Raw genomic sequence first — 26055 nt, 5'->3', positions numbered from 1 at the left:
TGAACTATTATGCCTCCAAACAAGCCACTGCAATATGACTGTTACTACACTACCTAAAAGAAGAAATAAAACATTAATTGCGTCTGAGAAGCTGTTTTGTACAGCATTGGCAATTTTAACACAATGATGAGCTGGCCTTTGCTTTTTAACATTCTCCTTCTATAAAATTCACATTTGCTTTACAATTCACTCAATCTACAAACTGTAACAGAATAAATCCTGCTGCTCAACTGCTGTGCTCTGTAAGGCTCACTGCACACTCACCTATGAATGGGAGCAGTTTTGGTTCCCTGGCATGAAAGTGGGAGATTATTTTGGTACAGTGACAGAAATGGCCAATTAATGCATTCTGAGAACCAACACTGACACTTCTGAGTTACCAACACAAATGCAGTAGGTTTTAAGACACTAGTTCTAAACATACACTTTTGTCCTACACACAAAGTGTAATGTATAAAAATCAGAGCTTTCTTCATTCTGAAGGCATGAGGTGGTGAAAGCATGTGTGTGGTGGTGCAACTGCTGCAGCTCACGAGCCCAAGAACTGATTGTCCAAGAAAAAAACATTCACAAAAGTTTTATTAAAAAAATTCCCCTTTCACCTCAAACAAGTGAAGCTTAAGTTCTGTACTACTAGGTTATGTTTAGAAAAATGGAAATAATACAGTAATTTTTGAAGGCTATACATTGTAAAATCCCATAAGTCAGCATAATCTTGGACTGTGCAAGCAAATATAGCAAGTATTTCAGATGTTATTTATTTGGTCCATCAGATGTACAGTATAGTAGTAGTATCTGAGTTTACAAAACATCAAATATAAATAACCTGAAACTGTAACAATACACAAAAATTTGCTTCTTACATTGACATACCAGGCAGTACGAGCTGAAAAACTGGAGTAAATTAACAGTTTTACAGTAATGTACATAGTGCCAGCTGATGTTTAAGAACACTGTTAAAACATGGCACTAATTTGCTTTGTTGGATTTTCTTCTTTACTTGTTCAGGGTGTGAAAAATGTTTAGGACTAGGCTAAAAATGTTTTTCTTCAAGCATCTGTGATTCTGTGAATGCTGGAGGTGAAGCAGTCACACTTAAAACACAGCCTCAGAAAGGGATAAGCAAATGTGCAGGCAGGCCACTGCTGGGAAACTTCAAAAGTAATCACTGAAAAATAAAAAATGTAGTTGCTTAAAATCTGGGCATCTGATGATGGCCCTTTTCTGAACAAAAGTAGGGGGTTTTTTGTCCTGTTGGATGATACCTAAAAGGTATTTACACAAAAATACCATGCTGTTTTCGTGACTGTTTAGGTAAATACTTATCTGTAAGTATTCATAGACTATGTTTCTACTACATTTACTATATGGAGTACGGAAAAGACTTCTGAAAAGAGTCTACTGATACGACAGCTTTATCATCATGAGAAACAGACACAAATTATTTAAGCCCGTGATTTGGTATCCACTTTGAACCAAGGCCTTAGAGTTAGTCTAGTTCTGGACATTTTTCACATCCCACCACAATTTGCTGTTGCAGTATGACATTATGTGAATCACTTTGTCAAGGGGCATTTGGAGGTTCCCCCAAATGCTCTTCATCTTGCTCTTAGCTCAGCACACGCTCTTCGCCCCGACACACTCGCACCCTTTCTCCTCGAGTTTTCTCTTGAGGCTCCTGTTCTCCTCCTCCCCAACACTGCTGGAAGCACCTTCATCCTCAGACTCCACGATCATGAGGTCGTCTTGCTCCTGCTCAGCGCGCGCTCTCTTGGCCCCCACGCACTCACAGCCCTTCTCCGCTTTCCTCTTGCGGCTTTTGTTCTCCACATCGTCAGCATTGCTGGAAGTACCTTCGTCCTCAGAGTCAACAATCACCACATCATCCTGGTCTGGAGCTGCAAAAGAGGGGTTTGGAATTCAAATGGATACTGCAAAGACAGTCTACTCTCAAACCAGTTTTCACACATAAAATACTGGAGCATTCTTTATCCACATTCTTTACCATGCAACTGCAAGAGTATCTTAAATGTCCCTGAAATTACTATAAAACATGGTTTTCACACTGGTATTCCTTCTGCACCACAGGTGTGGAAAATACTGCAATAAGCCAAAAATATGGGAAATGCATTAGTTAGCAGGACTTTTTTTGCATGTACAGAACAGAAGAATTGCTGCTGTCTGCAGTAGTTGTTGGGAAAAGAAGTTTTACACACACCAAGCTGTAGAGCAGCCTCTCATTTCCCTACTGCACTCAGCACAACTCCCACAAGAGGCCACATTCCAGGAGAGAGAACTCACAAAGAGAGGGAGAAGTGGAAGGTTGAGCAGACTTACAGAGCTGAAGGATAACAGTGGATAGTATGTAAGGGAAAAGAGAACCCAATGTGAACTTTCAAGACATGTAATGGATTTTATTTGGGTTTAAACACAAATTCACTGTAAAAACTAACTTTATGCAGTTTTTAATATAATTTGAAGTAAATTTTAGCAATACTCTTAAAATTGAGTTTTCCCTCAAACAGGAGGCAAGGGACTACATACTTAGTGTCTTAAATCTGCACATATCTTACAGGCAAAGGAACACCAGGTAAATAATACAATTTCAAGGCATATGTACCATAAACTTTTGTGCCTTTTGTGCCTTCTGTAACAATTGTAAATGTGTATTTTTTTATTTAGTATGAGTTATACACAGAGGCAACTTAAATGCCTTTTATTTTGTATTGATGAAGCTAAATCATACAACTGAAGACACCTTTAATTGGACTGCACTAGTGAAAAACTGTTTTGTTTAATATTGATTACTGTTGATTACCTGTTGATGTTGAGGGTTGTGCTCCATCATCGCTACCATTGCTAATGTTCTTGGATGTTGGTTCTGATGGCTTAGGGCCAATTCTTTCAGGGGTATCACCAACAACTTCAAATTCTACATCTTTTTCTAGGTCTTCACTGCAGAAAAATACACATGCTTTTAAACAGCCAGAAAACAAACTCTTGTCTTTTACACAAAAAAAAAAAAAAAATCAAGTATTTGAGTACCCTGCAACTATGACAAAATGAGAAAAACATATTGAAAAAGAGGAAAATCTGTTCAGTCCTCTCTTGTAATTTATGCTTTGTCTATTCTTAAACACTATTCCACCCAGTGCTATGAACTCAAAATGCTTAGGAATCAGAAAATCATTAGCTGAACTTCCCTTTCTTCCTTAACATCACCGCCCTACTCCCACTGAATGTGCAGTGTGCTCAGTTTCTGTGTATAATATGTCTATTACTTACCCAGGGTTAAATACACACCCCAGCTATTTCAGAGTGACTTCTGAACACATGCAGTCAAGCAGAGGATCTATTATTCCAGCAGGCTGGGGTTTTCTTGCCTTTCTAAATTTTAGGGTTTTTTTAAAATGCCAGTTTCTTTCTTGTTGGTTGCCCCAAAAAATAATCTGTTTTTGCAATGTATTCTTATGTTGTGTAACAAAAAATTACTGAAATAAACCTCTTTCAGTTATTGTTGTAAAAAACAAAACCACAACAAAAGACTACAAAAAAGACACAAAACAAAACCAAACAAAACCCCTTAAACTATAATTTCTTAAAAAACAACAATTCCTCTTTTGCCTCTATATTTCCTTTCAGCAGCTTAATCTGTGAACTTCATTCATGTACTTAAATTGTGAGTGAAAAATTCCCTGTGGAACTGTTCTATGTATATACACAAAAAATCCTTATTTCAGAATCCTTACCTATGAAGCACATTGATTAACAGTGTATAGTCCTGGAGGAAATCATCTGCTTGTAGTCGAGTGCCATTTCGAATTCCAAAGTCTGATAATTTCCTGTGGTTATTTGCTACAAAAACAGTAAAAAGCCTGCAGTGTAGAGAGCTATTTATAAAGATCTTTACACCTGAATAAATACAGAGTACTCCAGAACTTTTATGTAGGAACATAAGATTAACACGTATTAGCTCTATTTAAATTAAAAGCTGATATTTAAGCCTACTAGGAGTTAAAGCTACTTATGTTTGATTTATTTACTCCTCATGCCATCGTGTTCAAGCACTTCACAATTACTGCATTTGAGAACGTTTTGGAGATGGTTTCTGGCATCATGAACAGAGCACTATCTAAGAAGCAGAAAATGAAGGGGGCTTGCAGGCAGATACCTGTTCCTGAAAGGAATCCTGACACGCCAGCTGAGAAGTGCTTTGTTCAGGAAAGCTGAGCTGGACAGCTTGCACACAATACCACTGGCTATCCTCAAGCCACTTGAAATACTTGCAAATCCAGTTCTCTTCAAATACTAGTCCACAGGGTGAACACAGCAATGTCTGCTATACATATATTCTGTATGGTGTCCTCCAAGGTTTTATGTACTCTTATCCCAAGACCCTCAGGAGGCATACCTACCTTCTGTTTCACCTTCTTCTGAAGAGATAAGGATAGTTCCCTTTCCATCATCTATTTGTACATCTGGTGCTACCATAGCAAATTTTTCTTTCAGTATCTGAAAATACAAATATATTAAAATATATTCAATCAATCTCTGACTTTGAAAGATTTATTTAAAAAAGAACCTTGAATTATGTTTATTATTCTGGCTCATTTTCAGACATTTACTGAAAGTCTATACTTTTTTGTTCATTTCCATGAACAAAATGACTGTATTTTTGAGGTCTGATATCTACAGGTTTATGTATGCTGGAAAGTTTTTTAGAATACTTCATAAAATGACAGAATTATGAATCAATAGTGACTACAACTGTAATGTAGCTACTGAACTTTCAACTGAAATACAAATTTAGTTTTTTGCTCTCAGATATTAACAGGCTTTAAAACCACCAAAATTTGCAAAATGCAAACATTCTTTCACAAGACATACAACACACATGGGCAAGAAGCATAGTGGCTATCAGCTCTTCTTGCAGCTGAGAGAAATGTAGAGTAAATAGGAGATGCTCAGTCAAAATATATTGAGCAAATACCTTATTTTAATAATTTACAGTATTAGGTTCAAAATGAAATGTAACTATAGCTCAAGATTTACCTTGTCCTGGAGTGTCAACACAGTAACTTTGTGTGTGTTAAGTTTCACAGTCACTTCTGGCTTACTTGCACATACATAACAATTAGGATTTGGTGGATCCAAAGCACAAGGAACCAGTAGCTTCTTCCTGGGATTTGGCTGCTTGTTCAGAAAAATCTTGAGGACAGACAAGAAGAAACCAAGTTATTCTGTAAGTACCAGCAGGTCTAAAGCCTGTTTTCCTGCAGATTTCTTCTCCTGGTCTCACAAGCTGTCCTGTTCCCTAATCCTCTCTGCTTTGCCTGCTGAGCAGGAGTCTCACACAGCCAGTCCACCCCATGCTGACTGCCCAGCTCCTGCCCAACACCCATAACACCAAATAACCACAGCGCAAATTATGGCAGCCTGGTTCTCTCTCCTACCCAGCAGCAAATTTTTATTGTCACAGGAATTTAACGATCCTTAAGACCTGCACTTCTCTCTTTCCATTGTGACTGAAAGTTCCCAGCATATTCAGAATCTACTCAAGTGACAAGTGCGAGACAGCAAAACTACACAGAGTAGTCAATAAATGTTAAATGGAACTTTTAAACAAATAATAAACAGCAAGAAAGCAAAAGCGTTTTATTCCCACTTACCGTTCTACACTGATCTATCTTCCCCGATAAAATCTTCAAACCCTCCAGCACGATCAGCCCAGCTATCACTGCATTGGTAGTAGCTATAGCTGGGATAATATTTCCTGCCATTGCTGCAAAATAAACAAGAGTTGGCAGACTTTTAACAGCAAAAGAAAACAAGATTATAATTTAAATGAAACAATGTTACATTTTATCCTTACACTTGATATCAAATCTGCTCTTCATATTCATTCCAAAAACATGCATCCTGAGGTTTGCAGCAGAAGTGACGAAATCCATGGCAGAAGGGTCATCCTAACAAGAAGTTATTACAAAAAGCATTTAAAAATCAGATTACTCATTGGAAAGAGTTTGCAACACATGGTTCCTAAAACCTGAAAATCCGGAATTAAAAAGTAAAAAGTCTGTACAGTATTTAATTTTGAAGTCCATATACTTCCTCTTTCAGATGGTGTACTCGGAGCAGTAATACTTTAAATACTACCTACAATTTCTAAACATATGTATTTTAGTACCAAGTTAGTATATTATTCGTACTAATAAAATGCCTTGTGTGTTACAAAAATGTTTAAATCCTAAGTCTTACAATGTTTCAAACATTTTCAACATTGAATTTCAACACCGAATCAGCTGTTTCAAACATTGGGTGTTTCAGAGATAAGAATTTTTACTATTGGTCATAGTAATATTTTACTATTTTTCCCCCTCCCATATTTAGAGACTACTTTTTTTCTTATGCCAAATGGTAACTGACTGGAAGTGATCCTGTGTGTGGTGATAAAAGAGAAAATTCTTGTCTTCTTCAACAGAACTTGTATTGCACACCCATCATCAGCTGATTGCTCATAACCTCAGCAGAACCTCAGCTACTGACCACTGGCTTAGAGCATGTTTTGGAGAGAGGTAAGAAGGGAAAAATGAAGTTGCATTATTAAAATATTTTCAAAAATCAAAATATGACAAATACTTGTGAATTTGTGCTTTTATAAGCTGGAGAATTTGGTGAATTAAGTTATTTCACGCCACAGCAGTTAATCCTTGCCCTCAATGAGTCACACAAGACAGTGTTTAAAGAATGTATTTGTTCATGTATTGAAAGTGTTTCCATGAGGTGCCAGATAGTTTTGTTCTAAGTAGTACTATTTTGGAAGGAAACTGAATGAGCCCAACTAATATTTGTACTACACACGTAGAGTTTATATGCAGCAAACTAACCTTATCCCAAATAAGTGCTTCTCCATCAGCCTTCTCAGCCAGGTGAAGGCTCAGGGTTTTAACACTCTTTGAAAACAGGTCTGCATAGCTCCTGACATTGAGAACCTGCTGATCCTTCAACACTGCAGAGCTCTCATTCTGCTGGTCAGATATGTTTTGCTCTTTGGGAAAAAAAAGAAAAAAAAACCCTAAGATCAGGAATAATTGTAAGTTCCATAGAAGTTCTCTCAAATAGCTTTCCAATTTCAGCAAAATTAAGTATTTTCTAAAGTGAAGAACAATATCCTTAACCTACAGTAGCCCTAACATATTACAACAAATCCACATTTAAAACTGCAACTACAGCTACGGCATCAGTCACCTAAACATGCACAAATTACAGCAAATGTAAATTTCAAACAAATTAAACTTTGAGAGATAAATCTATCAGTGCTTATGGCAAGGTGTCCTAGAATAAGCTGACATGTAATTTTGTTAAATGTGTATTTTCTACAGCCAATACTGAGTATCTAAAATAACAACTGAAAAAGTCTTAAAAAAAATGTTATCTTTACAGAGAAAAATTTGAAATCTTCAGGAACTGTAAAGAATTAATATATTCATTATCAGTACTCAACCGTGACAGTAAAAAAATGTACATATCACAGAGATGCCTTAATAAACAGCAGGTGTGATTTACAAATGTACAGTAGGAGGAGGGATAGTTACCTTGCTTTTGTACCTCAGCCCAGTCCAGTGGCACTGGAGGCTTTCTTTTCCTCCACAGCTTATCCATTGTCAGCAGGTATCTAATGTCATCTTTGAAAAGCTAGGAAACATAAAAAAAAAATTTTAAGTGGAAGGGGAACAAAAAAAAAGACACTGAAAAATCAGCATTACATTGATGAGGTTTTGATTTTCTCTTTGACAGTATTTTCAACTACATAAAAACAGTCTAAAAACTTATTCCCCACTCTCTAACACCCATGTCATGAGCAGACACAGTTCTGATTAACCTGGGGAGGAGTAAAGTGAAAAATCAAGAAACAGTAATCTAAACAGTGGTTTCACCTGTCTACTGAAGCCATCCCTACCGCTCTTTGTATGCCCTCTCTGAGACACGTGAATGAACATGCCAATGAATTTCCAAAGAAAATTATTACTACCTATGAACATTACTCCTCTAATTATCCACTTTCAGTAACTATTTAGAACAAAAACTCCTAAATCAGTTTGTTTTCTCTTATGCCAGAGCCTGATGATGCACAGATGACTGATAGCTTTTAGATCCTCAGACTGGTTCTGATTATGCCCAGTGCAATTCCAGAGGTGACACAGACCCTCTCCCATTAAAAGTAATTGCAATGGAGTTTTGTCTGCAGAGGAGGCAAGCTGCTGCAGCCATCTGTGCAGATGCAGGTGGAATCCTGTAAAACAAGCAAGAGACCAACACAACAGCAAAACTGGTGGATATCATAACATGATCACATAATTGATAGCTAGCATTAAACATCCAAGCTGGGGTTTGATTTAACTTTACAGCACCTCATACATTTCAAATAAAGACATTTGGATAAAGAAGATACCTTAGTAAAAAGTTTGACAGGATCATAGCCAGTTGATTTAGCCCACTCCTTAGTTGAAACACGTTTAATCTCACCATCTTCATTGGATGCTAGTGCTCTGGCTTCTGCTTCTGCTGGCTCCCCTATTAATAAAGTGATAACCAGTATTTTAAATTAAAAAAAAAAAAAAAAAAAAAGAAATCCCATCCAAATATTACCCCGAGTCAATTGCCAAAATTATGCAGGGACCATAAAATGGCTTTATTGCACCCAACAAAAGCTGAATTAGGTACAGTGTCCCTGTTCCTCTTTGCCTCTGCAACTGCAACTCACTGATTTAAGTTAGTAGCACCCAACTCCTTTATTTGCAGAAACAATGAAAAACTGTTTCCCATTAATTTTCTCCACATTATGATGTGACTTCATAAATGTCTTACCACCCCTTTTTAGTTGTCTCTTTTTCTGGCAGAGTCTTAGTTTGGTTGGGATTTCAAAACAAACAAACAAAAATTTCCGTTTCCGACCTCTGATTCTTTTTATACAAAAAATTCTCTAGAAAGATGCTAATAATTTTCTTTCTTTCCCAGTCACATTCAACAATTGCTATCATGATTTCTAATAAGCAGGTTGATGTTTTCATAAAACTATCTATTAACATTTTGACTGAATGAGAAAGATCAACTCAGAGATCATAACATGATGTGTAAATTTGTGAATGTTTCCCACCTTTCACCAATGCATCATTTGCATTATTTCATATTTATCTGCCTCATGTATCATTGCCCAGTCATTCTATATTGTGAAGCTTTCTACTACTTTTTGCAGTTATTCCTCACCTTTTTTATTTTGAGTGACTTTGTTCAATCATCCATGCTGAACAGCACACATCTCCCATCTGGGACTCCTCTCACCACCATTTATCATTCAAGTAGTTTAGCCACTTCAGGATCTTCAGCCTTTTTTGTCCCCGTGGCTGCTTATCTCCCTCAGGTTCCCCTCAACAGTTTTTGAATCTGCCCCCTGCACATTCAGAGCAGTCTACACCAGATACACTTTCCAGAAGTTTGCTGATTCCTTCCAAGGACCCACAGAGCCGTGCAGGGCACGACTTCCCTTTATAAAGGTTGCCTTGACTCTTCCCTGGATATCCTGGTTTGGGCTGGGAGAGAGTTAATTTTTTTTCTAGCAGGTGGTCTGGTGCTGTGTTTTGGATTCTGCAAGAGAACAATGTTGGTAACATTGCTGATGTTTTAGCTGCTGCCAAGAGGTTACTCCAAGTCAAGGACTTTTCAGTTTCCTGTACTCTGCCAGTGAGCAGGAGCACAAGGAGCTGGGAGGGAGTAGAGCCAGGAGAGCTGACCTGAACTGGCCACTGAACTGGGATATTCCAGACCTCAGAATGTCCTGCTCAGCACATAAACTGGGGGAGTTGGCGGGGAGGGGCTGATCTCTGCCTGGGGACTGGCTGAGCATCCATTGGCCAGTCTGCAACTGTGTCACTTGTTTGTCTTTATTCCCCCTCTCTGTTTACTCCAATTATAATAGCACTAGTATTACATATTTGTTTGTTTCCATTGTTAGCTTTTCTTACCCCAGCCTGTGAGGTTCACTTTTTGTGAGGCTCTCCCTGCTCTGGGCAGGGCAGGGAGCGAGGGCTGCGCAGTGCCCAGCTGCCAGCTGGGTCAAACCCAGACACTGTGTGACCAAGGCACCCTGACCATGGGCAGTCTGGCACTGCAGACACCAGGCTACAGCTCACACCTCCTACAAGTGCCCTGGTGTCTTTACTTAAAGAAGTGGCATCGCACCTGCTACCTCTCGAGTACTTCAGCAGCCATTGTTTTAAGTGACTTTATATTGCCACTCTTTTTAAGACTCACCTATTTCATTCTGGATTTCCTGTAGAAACAACCTGTTCAGTGATCACTATCTGATGTTCAAAGAATTTGAAGAGTTGAAGGATCCTCTAAGCTCCCCCTCCCAAGTCCATTCATCTATCAAAGGATCCAAAAGAAGCAACCAACAATGATGCTTATTCACCTCATAGTAACTATGACTACTGTCCTTACAGAAAAATACTGAATAGCTATAAAAATATCACTCAAAATGGGCATATTTCTCATGTAGATTAATGCTGGAGTGCTGCAGGCTAGAAGAGTTCAAACATAATTCCTGCAGTTCCTTGCAAACCCTCAGCTAGGAGTGGAAAATGCAGAGAGACTACAAGTATCACTCAGTGTTCTGTTCAAAATACAAGCCTCCCAGAGGCCAGAAACAGAATCTTCTTTAAAGAAAAGGAGCTGAACTCTCTAACCTTAAGAAATGTACAGAAAGGAGTCATAATCTCTGAAACAGAACATTTTGGTAACAGGGTAAACCACCAGCTTATATCACACTCACAGGCAGCTTCAGGATCAGCTCTGTCAGGTGAGACTTCTTGATCAGCATCTTCTTCTCCAAACAACTGGCTATGTAACAATGAAGAACAACAACAAGACTAGAATTTCAGCATATCTGGTTAAAGACTCAAATATTTGCTAATGGATACATATTCATTTGAGGATTTTGCTGTCAGACTGCCACATCATACATTGTTTTTAAACTGCTGGGATTCATCACACGTGGACTTAACACTGACAACACAAAATGCCCAATACAAGAATGAATTTAGCAAAACATTTTTCTGTATAATTCACTCAACAGTTCACCCAATATTTAGTCTAATATTTACACTGCAGTACTAAATGCATTTTTAGAACCTGGGGGATATCCAAGATTCCAACAAACTTTATACTTGTTAAAACATGCATTAAACTGAAAAATGTGCTTACTTCATATGAAGATGACGAATAAAGCAACCTCAACCTACACTGCTGTGCCAAACTACTCTGCCAGATTTTTTGTGCTATTAGAGCAAGGCCTAAATACTAATCAACCTTCCATCTTTATAACAACCCCAGAACCCAGGTCAAGAAACTTGGGGTTTTCACCATAATCTCTTTAAATTAATTTAAAATTAAATTAAAATATACATTATAATAAATACAAAAGTGTGTCAATTTTATTTCTCTCTCTGTAGGTTTAGAAACCAGAAGAATGAACCATAGTACCTATTAAAAAAAAAAAAAAAACACTTACTTGAACAAATACTTAGCCCACACAATGCAGTGGATAGGCTCCGAGGGCGTATTTCGGATTGTGCAGCCTGGGAACGTTTTCTGAGTTGGTTTAGGCTGACATTCATAACATTCTGTCACTCCCTGGTGAAAAATGAAGCATTTACTTGTCACTCTGAGATGGCTACTGACAGTTTAGGCTACTAAGAGATGAACTGTAACTCTATCTCCAAACACCCACTCCTTGTTGTCTAAAATAGCCAAGGACAAGAGTAACACCCCACCTAACCTTTTTGATAACTGTGACTTGTCCAAGGTAGCCTGCAGTTCCACTCTCTATAAGAGGAATATCAGCAGCCAGACACATCCTGTTCACATGGTTACGGGCAGCTGTAAATCAAGAGGGTTTTAAAGAAATAATTTGAATAGTTAAGAAAAAAAAAGTTTTACTTCTCCAAATTCAAACTAGCATCCTAGGCAAACATTTATCCTTAATCTGCCTTGTTTCTTTATAGAGCACTACACCATTTTCACAAAGTCCAGTTTCCCATTCTCACAAGATGTAGTGACATTAATAAACACAGCAAACTCAACTGACTAAAGCTACACTGAACTCACAATACCCATCAGTTCCCATGAAGCAGAAATTAGCAGTTAACATTTACTTTCAAAACACCTGCAGAAACATCAGCCACCCTTTCAAGTTTCTAGCAAAGCACACAAGGCTTAGTCCAACTGCAGAGGGGTTAAGAGGATACTTGTTACTCAAATGACACTGCAGCAAGGAACAAGCAACATCTGCAATATAAAATCATAGTGAAAACTTCACCTCTGTTATCCAGAGCATTCATAACCAACGTAAACTGGCGGAAGAACTCTACGTTATAGTCAGGGCTACAGAAAACAAAAACAACATTTCAAATGGCACAAAGTTGTTGGTTATATCTGCACAAGAGAAACTCTACACATGCAACCGATGTTCGTGTGATAAATTACACATATTATAAATTTAGCTACCCTTTAACTGCCCCATTTGTCTTCTGCCCATTTTAAAGCTGGGTGAAAGCATGAATTTATGCTGCTGGAAGGAAGCTACTGCAATTAGTACTAATTTGACCAATGAAACAGGCAGACAAGGAAAAGTGATTAAACTACTCTGACCTAATGAGTAAATTGGCTGAGCTGTGGTAACTGACCTTAAAAACCATCAGCTGTGGCTAAAACATGCACACTGTAATTACCACAGCTCATCAGACTGTGCATAATTCATTGTACTGTGATAGCTCCATTGGTTTGACTGTGTGTCCATACCCTGAGGAGCCAACACATGGGACCTTAAATCTCAATACTTCAGTTATCTTCACATTGCATTTTTCTGACTTGAAGGTGGAAAAGAAGAGAGAGTAAAGAGGAAACAGGATTAGCAGTTTCAGGAAAAGGATGCAGTGAGTCAGTGTTTCACTGGCTAATGGCAACATCAGAGTTCAAATCTTCATGATACAGAATATCCATTTTTTAGACATTGGGGCAAATATAAATGAAAACACGGGTAACAGCTAATGGAACCCTACATAATCTTGTACTCTACTCATTGGTTGCAGATCATAAAGACTAAATTTTAACAGCTTGGGGCATATATAAATAACAGTTACCTACACACACACAAAGGACTTAATTTTTTAAATCACAGACTTAACATTCGCATGTCTTTTAATTTAGTTATTGCTCAACACATCGGGGCATCCTTACAGAGTAGAAACTTACATGGCAAATATAGCCAATAAAATGAAAAACAGACACAAACAAATGACTACAGCTTACTACCAGAGCTTAAAACCCATGCAAAAGCCACACTCCCACTCAGGTGTGTGGTAGTTCACATTAACAGCTATTTCTCCTTACTGAGGACGCTTTGTAAAATATCTTAAAGCACACCATTGTAGCATTTAAATAACACAGTACTTGCAAATCAAACATGTAATTAGAGCTTAAAACCAAACATACTTCATGATGCTATCATGGTAAGCTATAATATTAGCTTCTGGACAAAACTGTAACACGCTTTCCTTGGCAACCTAGAAACAAAACAAAAAAAAAGAAAACAAAAAAAACTTATTATTTCTTCCTTCCTTCTAAAAGACAGACTTGATACCAGCTGTGTATCGACTAAGTTGACTACCTTAAGAGATTTAAATACTTTAATAATGAAATGCTGTGGACAGCCACATTCAACCAACCAACACTTACCTCTTCCCAGCAGAAACTAAATTGTGACATGTTTCTAACACTATCCATAAAATAATACTGAGTAATGAGACTTGGGCTTTGACTTTTTCCTCACCTGTGATTTTGATCTTCCAACATGTTTCTTTTGAAACAGAAACTGTCTGTTGAGATTGCTGACATCAATAGTATCCAAATCAATCTATAAACACACAAGAGAGGCATTTCACTTTCACAGAAAGAGAAGGAACAAAACCATTAACACAGTTTGAAGAAAAGACAATTGGCCAAAATGCAGAAACTTTACAGACCCCTTTTCAGACCTTTCAGGTGTTACATCAGCACCACAGCAACTGAAAAGACACAAGTGGTCACCTAATTATCTTCAGGAATCCATACGTGATCAATCATTGCTGACAGGGGACCATGACAAAAGTGCAGGGCTACCACAACAAGCTTTCTGAAGAGAGTCCCTGCCAAAAACGCACGTGACTCTTGAGAGAGCTCCTCACAGCAGTGAGCAGAATGTCAACACCACCTGTCCTGCTTACACAGGATAAAGATTTTAGTGGCAGTTCCTGAGGAGCAAACTCAGGAGGGAAACTGCAGAAATCCATCTGCATGGGTCCAGCCAGCCTCTCCCTGCACTGCCCACCCTGAACACTGGCTCTGTGCTTCCCCAAGGCCCAGGAAAGGCTGCTCCAAATCAACTGGTCCTTCCACTTTATACGAGCATGGCTTTAAGCACCTGAATCAGTAAAACAAGGGCTGCACAGCCATCTTACACACACACTGCAGGGCAAAAGCTTTTACTGCCTGTGCCCAGCAGTAACTGCCTAAGTGCATGTTAACAAATTGTGAAGTCTACTTATAAAAAAAGAAACCAAATCACACAATCAAAATGTTTAAAAACACACAGCACCAAACACCCCGAGGAGCAGCCTCAAAGGATGCCATGACTGCAACTCCCCTAACAGCTATGCTTCTATTTATTAATATATACACAGCAAGAGCATAAATTCAAGTATCTTTAGCCCCCACAAGAATTTAAAAGATTCAACTAGAACTTTGACATTTTTTCCTAGCTTTGTTACCACTACTTTTTGTGCAATTAAAGTTTCTTTGATCAACAATTCTTTTTAGAAGCCTTCTCCAGAGTTTTTCTGAGCATTAGAGAGATTTCTCCCAAATTCCCACAGGTAATGCTGACATACTCAACCCAGTAACACCTTCAGCTACCCAGAGAGCACTCTCAGACTGACTGTGCAGTGTGAAGTTAAATTATGACCTACTCAGGGTGTTCTCACACACTTCTAACTTCATTAACCCAACCTGAATTAAAAAAGCACGGCATACACTCACTGAACATCCTTTGTGTGACAGATCCAAACTCCAATATTAACCTTCCTGTTTTCTGAAGGGAATATTTTTAATTGAAGGACTAAGTTTTAACATACTAAGAACTGCAATAGCTAGAGAGTTTCATTTAAACAGTTAATAAAAGCACGTGTGGATACAGAACAAACAGAAAAGATACATTTTAAAAATGTATTATAGAGCTGAGACTGTTAAACAGTACTAACATGGTATCATAGTAACTACCCACGGCCTTGTCTCTTTTCAGGAAAATGGTATTTGCATGATTTACATTTCTACCTCCTTTTCTTCCTCATAAGACACACAGAAAGCTTGCTTAGTCCAAAACCAAAAAGCCCTAGAACCTCAAGGGAAAACAGTAAAGTGCAAAACTTTGTTAAAACCTTCACTACCCAGAAAGCTTTGAGTATTTCAACTGGAGACGATGACAAGTGACATCAGCTCCTGCTAAAAGCAGGAATTAGAGCACTAAAGGGAGCAAAGGGAGTTCTTCTCCAGAGAGAAAACTTGAGACCATTAGACCTCAACAGAAGCTTCACTCTAGCTAAGAATGATCAGAATTTAACAGCTCACTTATAACACAACTACACTGTTCCCATTTTTGTAACCTGGAAGAAAAGGCATCATAACAACATTTACTCATGTTCTTAATTCAGACCTGGATATTGAAAAACATTCATTTTGTTCTTCATTCATAGGACAAGGATATGCCTCTCAACATACTAAAGCCATGTATTTGTCAGTTGTCTGGTACTCAAAATGACTAATTTTTTTTAGTATTAATATTCTTTTTTTAAAAAATCACAACTTATGTATAAAAAGCATTTTCAGATGTTCAAGTTTGTTAATATTTAAGAACTGAGGAAAACCCTCAACAATATCACAAATGTTGACAAAAGCAATTTATTCTGCTAATAGCAAATTCCCTCTTTATGTAATAATTCTTTTTTTGCTCTCACCTTGTCTTGTACCCACCTGTTTCCTATGTTCTTAAAACATTACTCTCTTGCATAAAACACTGCCCGTGATATTGTCATATGAAGATAGCCCTGATCCAACATGTACTTAAGCTAATGGAGTCCCACCAAGTCAGCCTTGAAAGGCAACACCAAACCCCAAACTATAATAAGTGAAACAATAAGCACACCCCAGTGAGATTTGTGCATAATGACTAACTGGAAAATCAGGAGCTTTAAGCTCTATTATAATGGACTGCAGGGGTATATAACTGACACAGTAGAGCAGGGGGGAAAAAAAGAGGAGAACAGTGCAGAGAATGCCTCCACTCCTCTGCAGTTATCTATATCCCTGGTGCAATGTTCAAACTGGACAGGCTCTCAAACCAAAGGGACAATTTGGAATTAAACATATTCTATAAGTTTCAAAAGCATTCCAGTAGGAAAGCCCAAGCCGTAAGAATAACAAGGCAAGCCAGTAACTATTTTTTTCTACAAGCTGATATGGTTTTAGGTACGCGCTGCTCTGCTCAACAAGTCTGCCTGCAAACCCAAACTCCTCACAAGCTGTCACACAAAACTCTCAGATGTGACTCCTGGGCACGTTAGTAAACCGGTATTCCAGGAAACAGACCTATGCTCTGGCTGGATTTAAAACCGTATGTTCTTTCTTACTACAGTAAGAAACCAGTAAAGGTCTGGACACCAGGCAATCAGTTTCACCAGCAGTATTTGTCTCTATCCCGTTTTCGTTACTACCCTCTCACATCTGCCCTTCCTGTACGCATTCACAGATTAATATCTGGAAGCAAAAGTGAAAGCACGAGCCCGCGGGAAGCGCCAGCACTGAGGGAGTTTGCAGCCCGCGATCCAAAAGCACAGTTCACCTCTGCCGGGGGGTTTCTCGCTGCAATTCATCACGGGACCATCACCCCCAGCACCGGCAAAGGCGGCACTGGGCTAAACTAAAGATTTTCAAGGTATCGCCGGGCAGCAAACACGGCACAGCGCGGTACCCCGGGCGGTTCCATCCCCGGGCTCCGGAGATATACGGCCTTCCCAAGGAAGGCGGCCGGACCTCGGCGGGGGAAGGAGGAGCTCCCGCGCCCGGCGGGAGCCCGGGCTGAGGGGGGGCGGCGATGGCGCGCAGGCCGCGGCCCCTTTGTGGCGCTCCGGCCCGGCGGTCCCGCGGCGGCTTTGGCGGGCCGGGACGCTTTGAAACCGCGCACACACAGCGGCGGGCGGAGCGGCCGCGCCCACACCGCGCCCCCGCCGAGCGGCACCCGCGGCCCCGGGCCCGGCCTCCCCCCGCCCGCCAGCCCCGGAGCGCCCCAACCCCCGCCCCGGCCTCGACCCGCACCACGTAAATGCTGCTGAAGCCGGTGAGCACCAGGTTCTTGAGCAGCTCGCAGCCGATGCCGCCGGCCCCCACCACCAGGACCCGCGCCTGGGACACGGCCTGGGCCAGCTCGGGGCGCAGCGGCCCCGACAGCGGCGCCGCCATGACGGACACGGCGGCGGCTCCGCGCGCCTCCTCACGGGCCCGCCGGGACAGAGCGCCGCCCGCGCGCGCGCAGCGCCCCCCGCCGCCCCGGAGGGCCGGGCACCGCGCACTGCCCGGGGAAGCCGCGGCGGGGCAGGAGAGCCGCGAGTTCGAGCCCCGCTCCAGCCAGGCAGCCCCAGGGACGCATTCCTGGTGCACCAGGAGATTTTTATTTGTTATAGTCATTTTTAGTATATTTGTAGTTCAAATATACATATATAATATATTTATATGTTTAATATTTTTATATCTGATATTAATATAAACAGAGTTCAAGAAGTTTTTGGACAATGCTCCCAAGCACATGGTGGGATTCGTGGGGTGACCTGAGCAGGGCCAGGAGTTGGACCTGGTGATCCTGATGGGTCCCCTCCAACTCACCATGTTCTATGATATTTTTAATATATTTATATTTATTTCTAATGTATTTTTATTTTTTATATTTATTTTTATGATTTCACCTAAGTTAACTAACTTGCCTCTAGAAGTTGACATGGTAAGCTACAATCTTCCTTACAAAGTTTTGCAAACATTCCATCACCCTTGTGTGTCATTTCCTCTCCTCCCCACCTCCCCTTATTTTAAACCCACACCTTTAGTGCATTAATTTCTGTTGCAGCATTAAACCTGTACAGAATGCTCTAAGGACACTTAAACTACTTTTCCTTCAGTCAGATAAGACACTGCAGTTCAGCCTAAGCCAACAGGGAAGGCACAGGAGAATGCAGATGGTTTTAACTGAAGCTGCACCACCACACTGTGGTACCAAGGCAGGTGCTCAGCCCGCCTCAGTTCTGTACCTGTGAGAACACAAGAGTTAACTCACCCCTCCGCCTCCTCCCCACCCAAACCCACGGCACTGTCACAGCTCATTTAACCACACAAATGGAACTTTTCCTTCGCTGGAAAAACACAGAAAAGCTTCATGCTGGAAGGCTGCAGGGACAGCAAGGCCCTTCAGCCACTCGCCAGTGAATTTCCAATCTGTGGTCAAATCAAAGCAGAATTGCTTTTTAAAATCAAGCTGGCATTAAGTTCTCCACTTCTAGTATGGATGAATACTTCCAACATATGAGAAAGGTTTTCTCATTGCAGTTTTCTCCTTTACTTCTTTCCCCAAATGCTGAGAGTAACTAGAACCGTGAAACGATCTCTACACCTCAACTTCCATGTGTAACTGAAGTACGCAAGTTTTGTCACCACATTTTAGACGCATGCTAATAGATTTCAATCAGTTATTCCTGGAAATAAGCACAATGCCATCAAACAAATTTAATTTTTCATCACATCTGAGGAAAATTCTGTTACCTAATTAGACACTTGTAGTAAAAAAAACCCCAAAACACACCAACAGACTTTTCATCTACGCAGAGAAATACAATTTATTTAAATAATCTCTGATCTGGGTCTTCTTGTACAAAAATAAATTCTTCAAGAGGGGTTTGATGATTTGTTGGCCAACAGCTTCTCTCACATGTGTAAACTATAACAGTTCCAAATTCCACTGACAGATCTAAAAACAAAGCAACAAAGGTACATAAGGGTAAGAAAAATGACATAATCAGGGGCTATTGCTTACCACTACACTTCAGTCTTTGCACAGATTATTAATTCAGAAAATATTTCTCATATTCAGTCTCCTCTGTAAATACCATTTTCCAATGTTAACCACGTTAAAGGTAGCCAAATCGGAATTTTCCAAGAGATTTTTAAGTGTCTGCAGTCTTACCTCACAGCATTTATTATTTTCCACGGCCTCCTTTAAGAGACAATACAGACAAATTATTCCCAAGGCCATGGAATTATCCCTGATTCAGTTATTAAAGTTCACTAGTGAGCGAGCCAAGCTGCAATCAGAGCCTCCATAAAGCAGAGTTCTCTCTTAGTTCAGTGAAACCCATAATGGAGACAGCAGACCCTCTGGAACACCACCACTGTGGTAAGCACATGTGGGAAACAACCCAAACTGCAGTTCACTACACTTTCCCACAAAGAACACTGTTAGAAATATTGATTCAAGTAAGTCAAGCACCTGAGTCACTCTGGAGCATGCTGACCAGTGTGGGCATCAGCTGGAACTCAAACACTCTGCTGCTTCCACAGTTACTGCAAGCTGGGATATCCTGGTCCAGGTTGGCTGGAGGACACGTTATGAATAAAGGTTGGCCACCCCAAGAGTATCTGAGAGAAGACAGGGAAGAAAAAAATCATTATTTTTTTAATATCTAAATTTGATAGGAAAACTTGTATGTTGGCAACAGTGTCCAGGATTTGCTGAGATCTCTGAACCTGCTTCAAGTAAAATATGGTTGTGAGTCAGAATCATTGCCTCAGCTACAAAGGAGTCACTAAACAAAGAATAAAGATGGGGAGGGGGAAATAGCTGGTAGGTTAATGCTTGGAAAATCTTAAGGAAAGAGCTGGATTTAAAGGAGACAAATGCTCTGAATGGACACCTCCAAAATATGCTGTACCAGAACCATTTCATTAAGCAAACCACACTTTCCTGAAAAATGGAATCCTAAACAGACAAAAGACATAAAAGATAACATTCAATAAGCCTTAACACAGAATAGGTCTCAAAGCCACAGTAGCCATGTCTCAGAAGTGATGGTTTATTTGTAAGAGCTCTCAGAGCTTCACAACTAACAGGAAACAGACCAAGGATGGTTTCCACTGAATGCCAAGCAGGAGATTTGGCGCTCTGCTGAAGGGCAACAGGGACCCTGCAGCCAGGAGAAATGGGAGTCTAAGAGCACACTGACAGTGCCCAGGGAGGGCAAAGGGAGGCTACGGAAAGACTGTAACCAGGGACAGCCCCAGGGAGCACCAGAGCTGATCTCTCAGAGGAAGGGCAAATTCAAGGAGCACAGTACTGCAAAGTGACAGATCCAGTGAAAAGCTGTCTGAAAATGCTACTTGCACTCTGCATTAGAAAATCTCCAGTATAATCTTTGACAGTTAATAAAAGTGTCTCATGTTCTTTTCTGTCTACGCAGCCACTCAGACTTTTAACTCCTCATCAAAAAGGGACCAGTTAGTTCCACCTGGTACTGGAAAGTTGGTAAACAAAAGCCCTGCCACTACACTTAGGCAGCCTTACCAGACAGGCAGCACTGGACTCCCTGGAACACTTGGTATGATCCATGAAAACCTGTATTTTCTGATACTATGAATGACTTAGGATTTACTCTTTGCTATACTCCCAACCAGAATTAACTCCTCTCCCAGGAAGAGCAACTACTCTAAGGTTACACCTGCTTCTGTTCTAGGAAAAGCAACAGATTTACAAGACCTGAAGACTGCTGGGGGCTGAGAGGTGTCCACAACAAGCTGCAGAACTGGGGCTTTAAAACAAGCAATTCCTTGCTTCAGTCAAGGACAGACATTAGAAATTCCAAATAGGTCACAAAATTTCAGAGGTGCAGATAGCCTTGTCAATCTATCACAACAGCACACCACTGTGTGTTAGACTTCCACCTCAACACTGTCTCTTGAAAACCTCTGTGCCTGGATTTCAGTGAGGCTTCAAAGACAGTCGGGGTCTTCTCATCAGGTCTGATGATCAGAGAGCTACGGTCTCTGATCCTGTTTGCTTCTCATGTACTTAAACTCTGTATAAAGAAAGCCCAGCCAGGGACTGAAGTCTGACCAGAGACATGGCAACAGCCTCCACAGCAGGTTTTTTTTAATTAAGAAATTAAAACATACACATATTTCCAATTAAAGAATTCATTTTGATGTACCAACCATCCATGCCAATGACTTGTATCTCCCTGTTACAACCAGATTATCAACATACCTTAGAATCTGTTCAGGACACACAGATATTCTTTTCATGAATTTATGGAATGTGTGGTCCCAGCTTTTGACTTCACTCTTCTCATATTTTTCATTACCATCTTCACCTGCAAAACTGTAAGAAAACAAGAAACAAACTGTCCAGCAAGACTTTCAGTATGACATGAATGTTTTAAATAAGGAACGGCTAATATACACTCACATTAAATTATACTAAATACATTGAGAAAAGATATACATGTTAAGAGACAATTCTTGTTAGAGGTTGTAAGTGCACATTTTCCTTCTAGTTCTTTGGTTTCTGGTGGCTTAACTACACAATTACTAGCAGTGTTTCAAACTATCACATGTGACTCAAATCCACCATGTACCTGCTTTATTCCATCAAAAACCCCTTCCTTTAATAACATCTCAAATTTTTTTGTGGTTTTAAATTATGATGTTGTCTTTTTCAATTTTGAATCAAGCATAATTAAAGTTCTATGATTCTATAAAGGTCAACAAAACTCAACAGGAACATCACTGCTGAAAAGTTTCCTGTGCAGATTCTGGGACTGACAGCAATTTTAGCTATAGACAAATTCAATGTTGTCCACAATTCAGGCACAAGTGGCTGAAATGTAAGTGCTCACTGTGACCACCTAAGTTAAATACTTTACTAAGAAATTATTTTCAGTAACTGCTCAACAATTGTTTTTCAGGCAACCCTTACTAAACCTTCAGGTGTCTTACCATCATCCCAGTCTCTAGCCAAAATCCCTAAATAATCAAACTCTTAAAAATGCAACTGAAATACAAGAAAAGCTTTAGCCCTGTAAAGAAAAAGCCATGAAATGTCACGATATAAAGTCATGCCATTCAGCATATATATTGTGTCAGAGATGAACCATCTGTTGCCCCACCTGGAGCCCACGAACACTCCAAGTCCTCAGTCACTCAGAAATAGCTGCATCTTTGAGTAACTCCAGATTTGACAGCACTGGGTGCACTGTTCTGTTCCTCCAGCACAGCTCTAGACAGCAATGGTTTCTGAAGGAGCTTCCAGACAAAATCATTCACGTTCAGTGAGAGTCCCATTTAGATTATCAGTAAGCATACAGGAAACTACACAATTCCTTCAGTTTCACCATGAAATCCAGACCTGTTCTCACCTTTCTGACATCATCTGTTCCAAATCAACACACTCTCTCTGCTGATACTCCTTCAGTAGCTTATCTGCATGATGTGTATCAAGGAAACCCATGTAGTCTTCCTCATCCACAACATTAATGTAGAAGGGCTGGAACACAGGAGCTGAACCAGCCGTTGCCATCACCATGTCCTCACTGGCTGCAGGGTGTGTGTCCTGGGGACCTGGGCCATCCATGTCCTCACTGGCTGCAGGATGTGTGTCCTGGGGACCCGGGCCATCGGCAGCCTCAGACAGGTGGAGCTGTTGGAACTGGGATGTAAACTCCACCTCGCTGCTCACAGCTTCGTTTAGCCCAAGCAGCTGAAGGGAGGCACGTGCAGGAAACTCTGCTCCATCACAGGCTCCCCAGTCATCTGCATCCTCACACCAATCCTTTGCAGCAAAGTTCGATTCTTGCTTCTGAGAACCAAAAAAAAAGAGAAGACAACACTGCCAAGGTTTGCCATCCTACTGCACTTCAAATTCAGCTTCTAACAGATGAGAGAACTGAGACCTTAAACTAATGCTCAGTGTTATTGCACCCACTCTCCTCACAGTGGTACTTCCCAACACACCCACATTTACTTCTCACACCAGCACAGTTACGGCAAAACCATCTCACATTGGAGAATCAGAACAAGAATTCATCAGGCTTTTGAGTGGCCCTTGCACCTCCCGCTGCCATGCCCTGGCTGTGGCACAGCCCCTGCCAGCTGCCTGGGCAGCTCCAGCACCACAGGCAACCCAAAGGGCAGAATACAGAAGGAAATAATAATAACAACACCATCATTTTACCAGAGTAAAAGCTCATTTACCACAGGCCAAGATTTCACATTGCAAATGCATCAGCTGAATAAACCCTTCCTGCCTGCCTTCACCAGTGTGGTGCCACCCTACTCTTCCAATCTGCTTTAGCCAACATGCCGTTTTTCCTCACAAATATATTAACAATAATTGAGTCAGATTAATTTAAAAGCTTGTGTTAAATTTAAAGAGATCAATTTAAATTAGAAAACAAAGAAAAAAACAGCTTAAAGATCCAAACCTAAATAGTATAGCCTTTATTTTTCAACTTCAAGTATCACTTGAAGTTGAAAATAAAATTTAGCTAGCTGAACTAACTGAAGTATTAAGTATCACTTTTGGCCATACAGCTGGACTGCAATCTCCACTTAAAAACCCGCCTGACATAGACACAAACAGGAAGTTAAACACTGTTTAACAGTCTTATAGTAAACAGTGTAGTACAGTGACAAAAATTCCATGACTATGACTTCTCCACACAACCACAGAGCACGACTGGAAACCATCGCAGAGTGCAGCTTCTGGAGGAAGGTTATGGTTACTTAAACAAGGAGATGTAGGGTGTGAGCTCCTGCAGCGCAGCTGCGGCTCTGGTTCAGAGCGTCCTCCCTGCAGCCCCGGCGCAGCCCGCGCGGGCAGAGCTGAGCTGTACCTGTTTGCCGCTGAGATCTCGGCTTTGATTCTCCTGGGCCTGCGAGTAATGGGAGCGCAGCACCTTCCAGCTTCGATGTGCGGGGCAAAGAGAAACAGAGGGTGAGGGGGGGACCGCTGACCAGCAGCGGGAACAACAATAACAGTAACATTGGTAAGCACCCGCGGCCCCCGCGCTCACCTGCGGGCGGCTCCCCAGCAGCGCGGCGCGGCGCAGGCGAACACGTGGAGCGCGCGGTGCGCGGGGCCGCGCTCCAGCGGGCAGTACACCTGCGCCAGCAGCAGCAGCGCCCGCCCGCACCGCGCGCACCGCGGCGGGCCCGCCCGCACCGCCGGCATCCAGTCCTGCAACACCGACACCACCGCTCAGACCGGGCCGGGACACGCCCCGCCGCCCCGGCCGGGCCCGGCCCCGCCAGCCCAGCCTCGCCCCGGCCCTACCGCGCTGCCGCCCAGCTTGTTGGTGGCCCATGGAGGGAGCGGCCCCGCCGGGCCCGGCCCCACCATGGCGGCGTCGCGCAGCCCCAGCAGCACCGGCGGCCCGCCCGCCATGGCCCCGCCGGCGTGCGCGCGCCCGCGTGTCCGGCGTGCGCGTGTCCGCCTAACCCGCGGGGCGCGGGCCCGCCCGGGCCGGGAGCTCCCCTCACGAGAGCTCCGTCCCTGCGGCCGCTGCTGGCGCAGGGCAGGCACAGAGCCTGTGCCAGGGAACACGGTCCTGTCCCAAAACGGGCTCTGTCCTGCGACAGGCCGAGCCGCACAAGAGTCCTGGCGTATGGTTTATTTACACTTCTGCGGAGAAGGGGGCACTGGGTGGCAAATCCACCGAGTCAGCAGCACGACTGGCAAACCTTTCCACTCTTTACAACTTTTAGCAAACAAAGATATTAATGTGCATTGGTTACAGGGTACATAGCTCTCTTATTAATTAGTATTCTATCTTCTGTTAGTTAATGAGTCTCTTTGCCTCTCATGCTAATCAGCGCCACGATCTATCTATCTATCTATCTGTCTGTCTGTCTATCTATCTATCTCTTCCTTTGGCTCGGCGGTTCCTGTGTGGGTGGTCCGTGAGTTGGTGGTCCTGATCTGCCCCTGCCGGGATTCCCTTGCCCAGTCGGAGCTGATTTCAGTACAGTTGCTGAGTTGGCTTTATTGGTTTCTTCCTTGTCTTGGGGGTTCTGCCAAATGTCCTCGTGGCCCATAAATTCTGCATTCTCTGTGTCCGCTCTCAGAAAAAGCTTCTTCCCAAGCTTTGTTAATCTCCCGCTGGGCTGAGATCAGTGAAACATGTCCAGCCCTAAACCTTAACAAGGCAACTGGGCTGACCAGGAATTTGTATTTCTAACACCTGGACATCACTTAGAGCTTGTTGGCTGCTCTGTTTCATGGATTAAATCTCTCTCCTTGTTGATGAGGCCAGAAAATTACAAAGATGAAACAGCAAAGAACATCCTATCTTAATAAAATTGTACATATTTCACGTTTTGCAACATGATGACCTGAGAAGCAGGACTGGCACAGAACAAATATACTTGGTGACCAATTGGAAAGGCAATTATAGAAGTTATGGATAATTAATACATTTTAAAAAAAAGATTAAGGCTTTTACTGACAGAATGGGAAAAACAGAACAGCAGTAGTTCTTGCTGAATATTATCAGTAAATATACTGCTAAGAATTTCTTCAAATATAGGTGCAACTGGAAATCTATACCAAGTGGCCATTAATACTAAAGTTATGAAATAAAATGAGGTTTGGGACATAATGTAAGAATCTGCTACTTAAATGTAGCCTATACATTGTGGCCATGGTGTTATTCCTTTCTCAGCTGTTTGACAGCGTGCCAGTACTTTTATTTGGGATTTAAAATGCACAGATGGACAGAACACTTCTTCTCACACAGTCAGAAACTATTTTGTTATCATCCGTGCCTAATAAAATACCTCCCTTTTACACAGGAGTTATTCTTATGGCTTTGCATT

General features: G+C 41.5%; 2 protein-coding genes across 3 annotated transcripts; both read right to left on the bottom strand.

Moving 5' to 3' along the window:
- Positions 1-562: 562 nt before the first annotated feature.
- UBA2 (ubiquitin like modifier activating enzyme 2) lies at positions 563-17630 on the bottom strand. 2 transcript variants are annotated; one of them, XM_048316717.1, is made up of 17 exons: positions 17464-17630; positions 13889-13972; positions 13552-13622; positions 12377-12441; positions 11837-11937; positions 11570-11691; positions 10832-10899; positions 8453-8574; positions 7596-7695; positions 6888-7048; positions 5873-5966; positions 5670-5782; positions 5053-5208; positions 4416-4512; positions 3750-3855; positions 2819-2955; positions 563-1898 (listed from the first exon to the last, which is right to left on the bottom strand). In XM_048316717.1, exons 1-17 carry the CDS (start codon positions 17605-17607, stop codon positions 1615-1617), a joined length of 2025 nt encoding a protein of 674 aa, XP_048172674.1. In that variant the 5' UTR covers positions 17608-17630; the 3' UTR covers positions 563-1614. The 2 variants fall into 2 exon arrangements, with proteins under 2 accessions (XP_048172674.1, XP_048172675.1); XM_048316718.1 differs by lacking the exon at positions 13552-13622 and having other exon boundaries at positions 17464-17629.
- Positions 17631-19010: 1380 nt separating this feature from the next.
- On the bottom strand, positions 19011-24628 carry PDCD2L (programmed cell death 2 like). The gene is made up of 7 exons (XM_048316725.1): positions 24515-24628; positions 24255-24418; positions 24075-24144; positions 22599-23038; positions 21449-21562; positions 19679-19827; positions 19011-19159 (listed from the first exon to the last, which is right to left on the bottom strand). Exons 1-7 carry the CDS (start codon positions 24623-24625, stop codon positions 19029-19031), a joined length of 1179 nt encoding a protein of 392 aa, XP_048172682.1. The 5' UTR covers positions 24626-24628; the 3' UTR covers positions 19011-19028.
- Positions 24629-26055: the final 1427 nt, after the last annotated feature.

This window comes from Corvus hawaiiensis, chromosome 12 (genome assembly GCF_020740725.1).
Source record: "Corvus hawaiiensis isolate bCorHaw1 chromosome 12, bCorHaw1.pri.cur, whole genome shotgun sequence".
NCBI lineage: Eukaryota > Metazoa > Chordata > Aves > Passeriformes > Corvidae > Corvus > Corvus hawaiiensis.
This window is presented reverse-complemented; position numbering and strand designations above follow the sequence as displayed.

Excerpts from the sequence above, each read along its gene's own strand:
- UBA2 (XM_048316717.1), bottom strand. The coding sequence starts at position 17,607 with ATGGCGGCGCCGCTGTCGGGGCCGCTGCGCCCCGAGCTGGCCCAGGCC. Across the intron at positions 7,696-8,452 it reads CTGTCAAACTTTTTACTAAG|CTTTTCAAAGATGACATTAG; the intron begins GTATCTTCTTTA and ends TATGTTTCCTAG. Across the intron at positions 5,209-5,669 it reads AGATAGATCAGTGTAGAACG|ATTTTTCTGAACAAGCAGCC; the intron begins GTAAGTGGGAAT and ends TCTGTCCTCAAG.
- PDCD2L (XM_048316725.1), bottom strand. The coding sequence starts at position 24,625 with ATGGCGGGCGGGCCGCCGGTGCTGCTGGGGCTGCGCGACGCCGCCATG. Across the intron at positions 24,145-24,254 it reads TGCTGGGGAGCCGCCCGCAG|CTGGAAGGTGCTGCGCTCCC; the intron begins GTGAGCGCGGGG and ends CGCACATCGAAG. Across the intron at positions 19,160-19,678 it reads CATGCTCCAGAGTGACTCAG|ATCTGTCAGTGGAATTTGGA; the intron begins GTGCTTGACTTA and ends CTTTGTTTTTAG.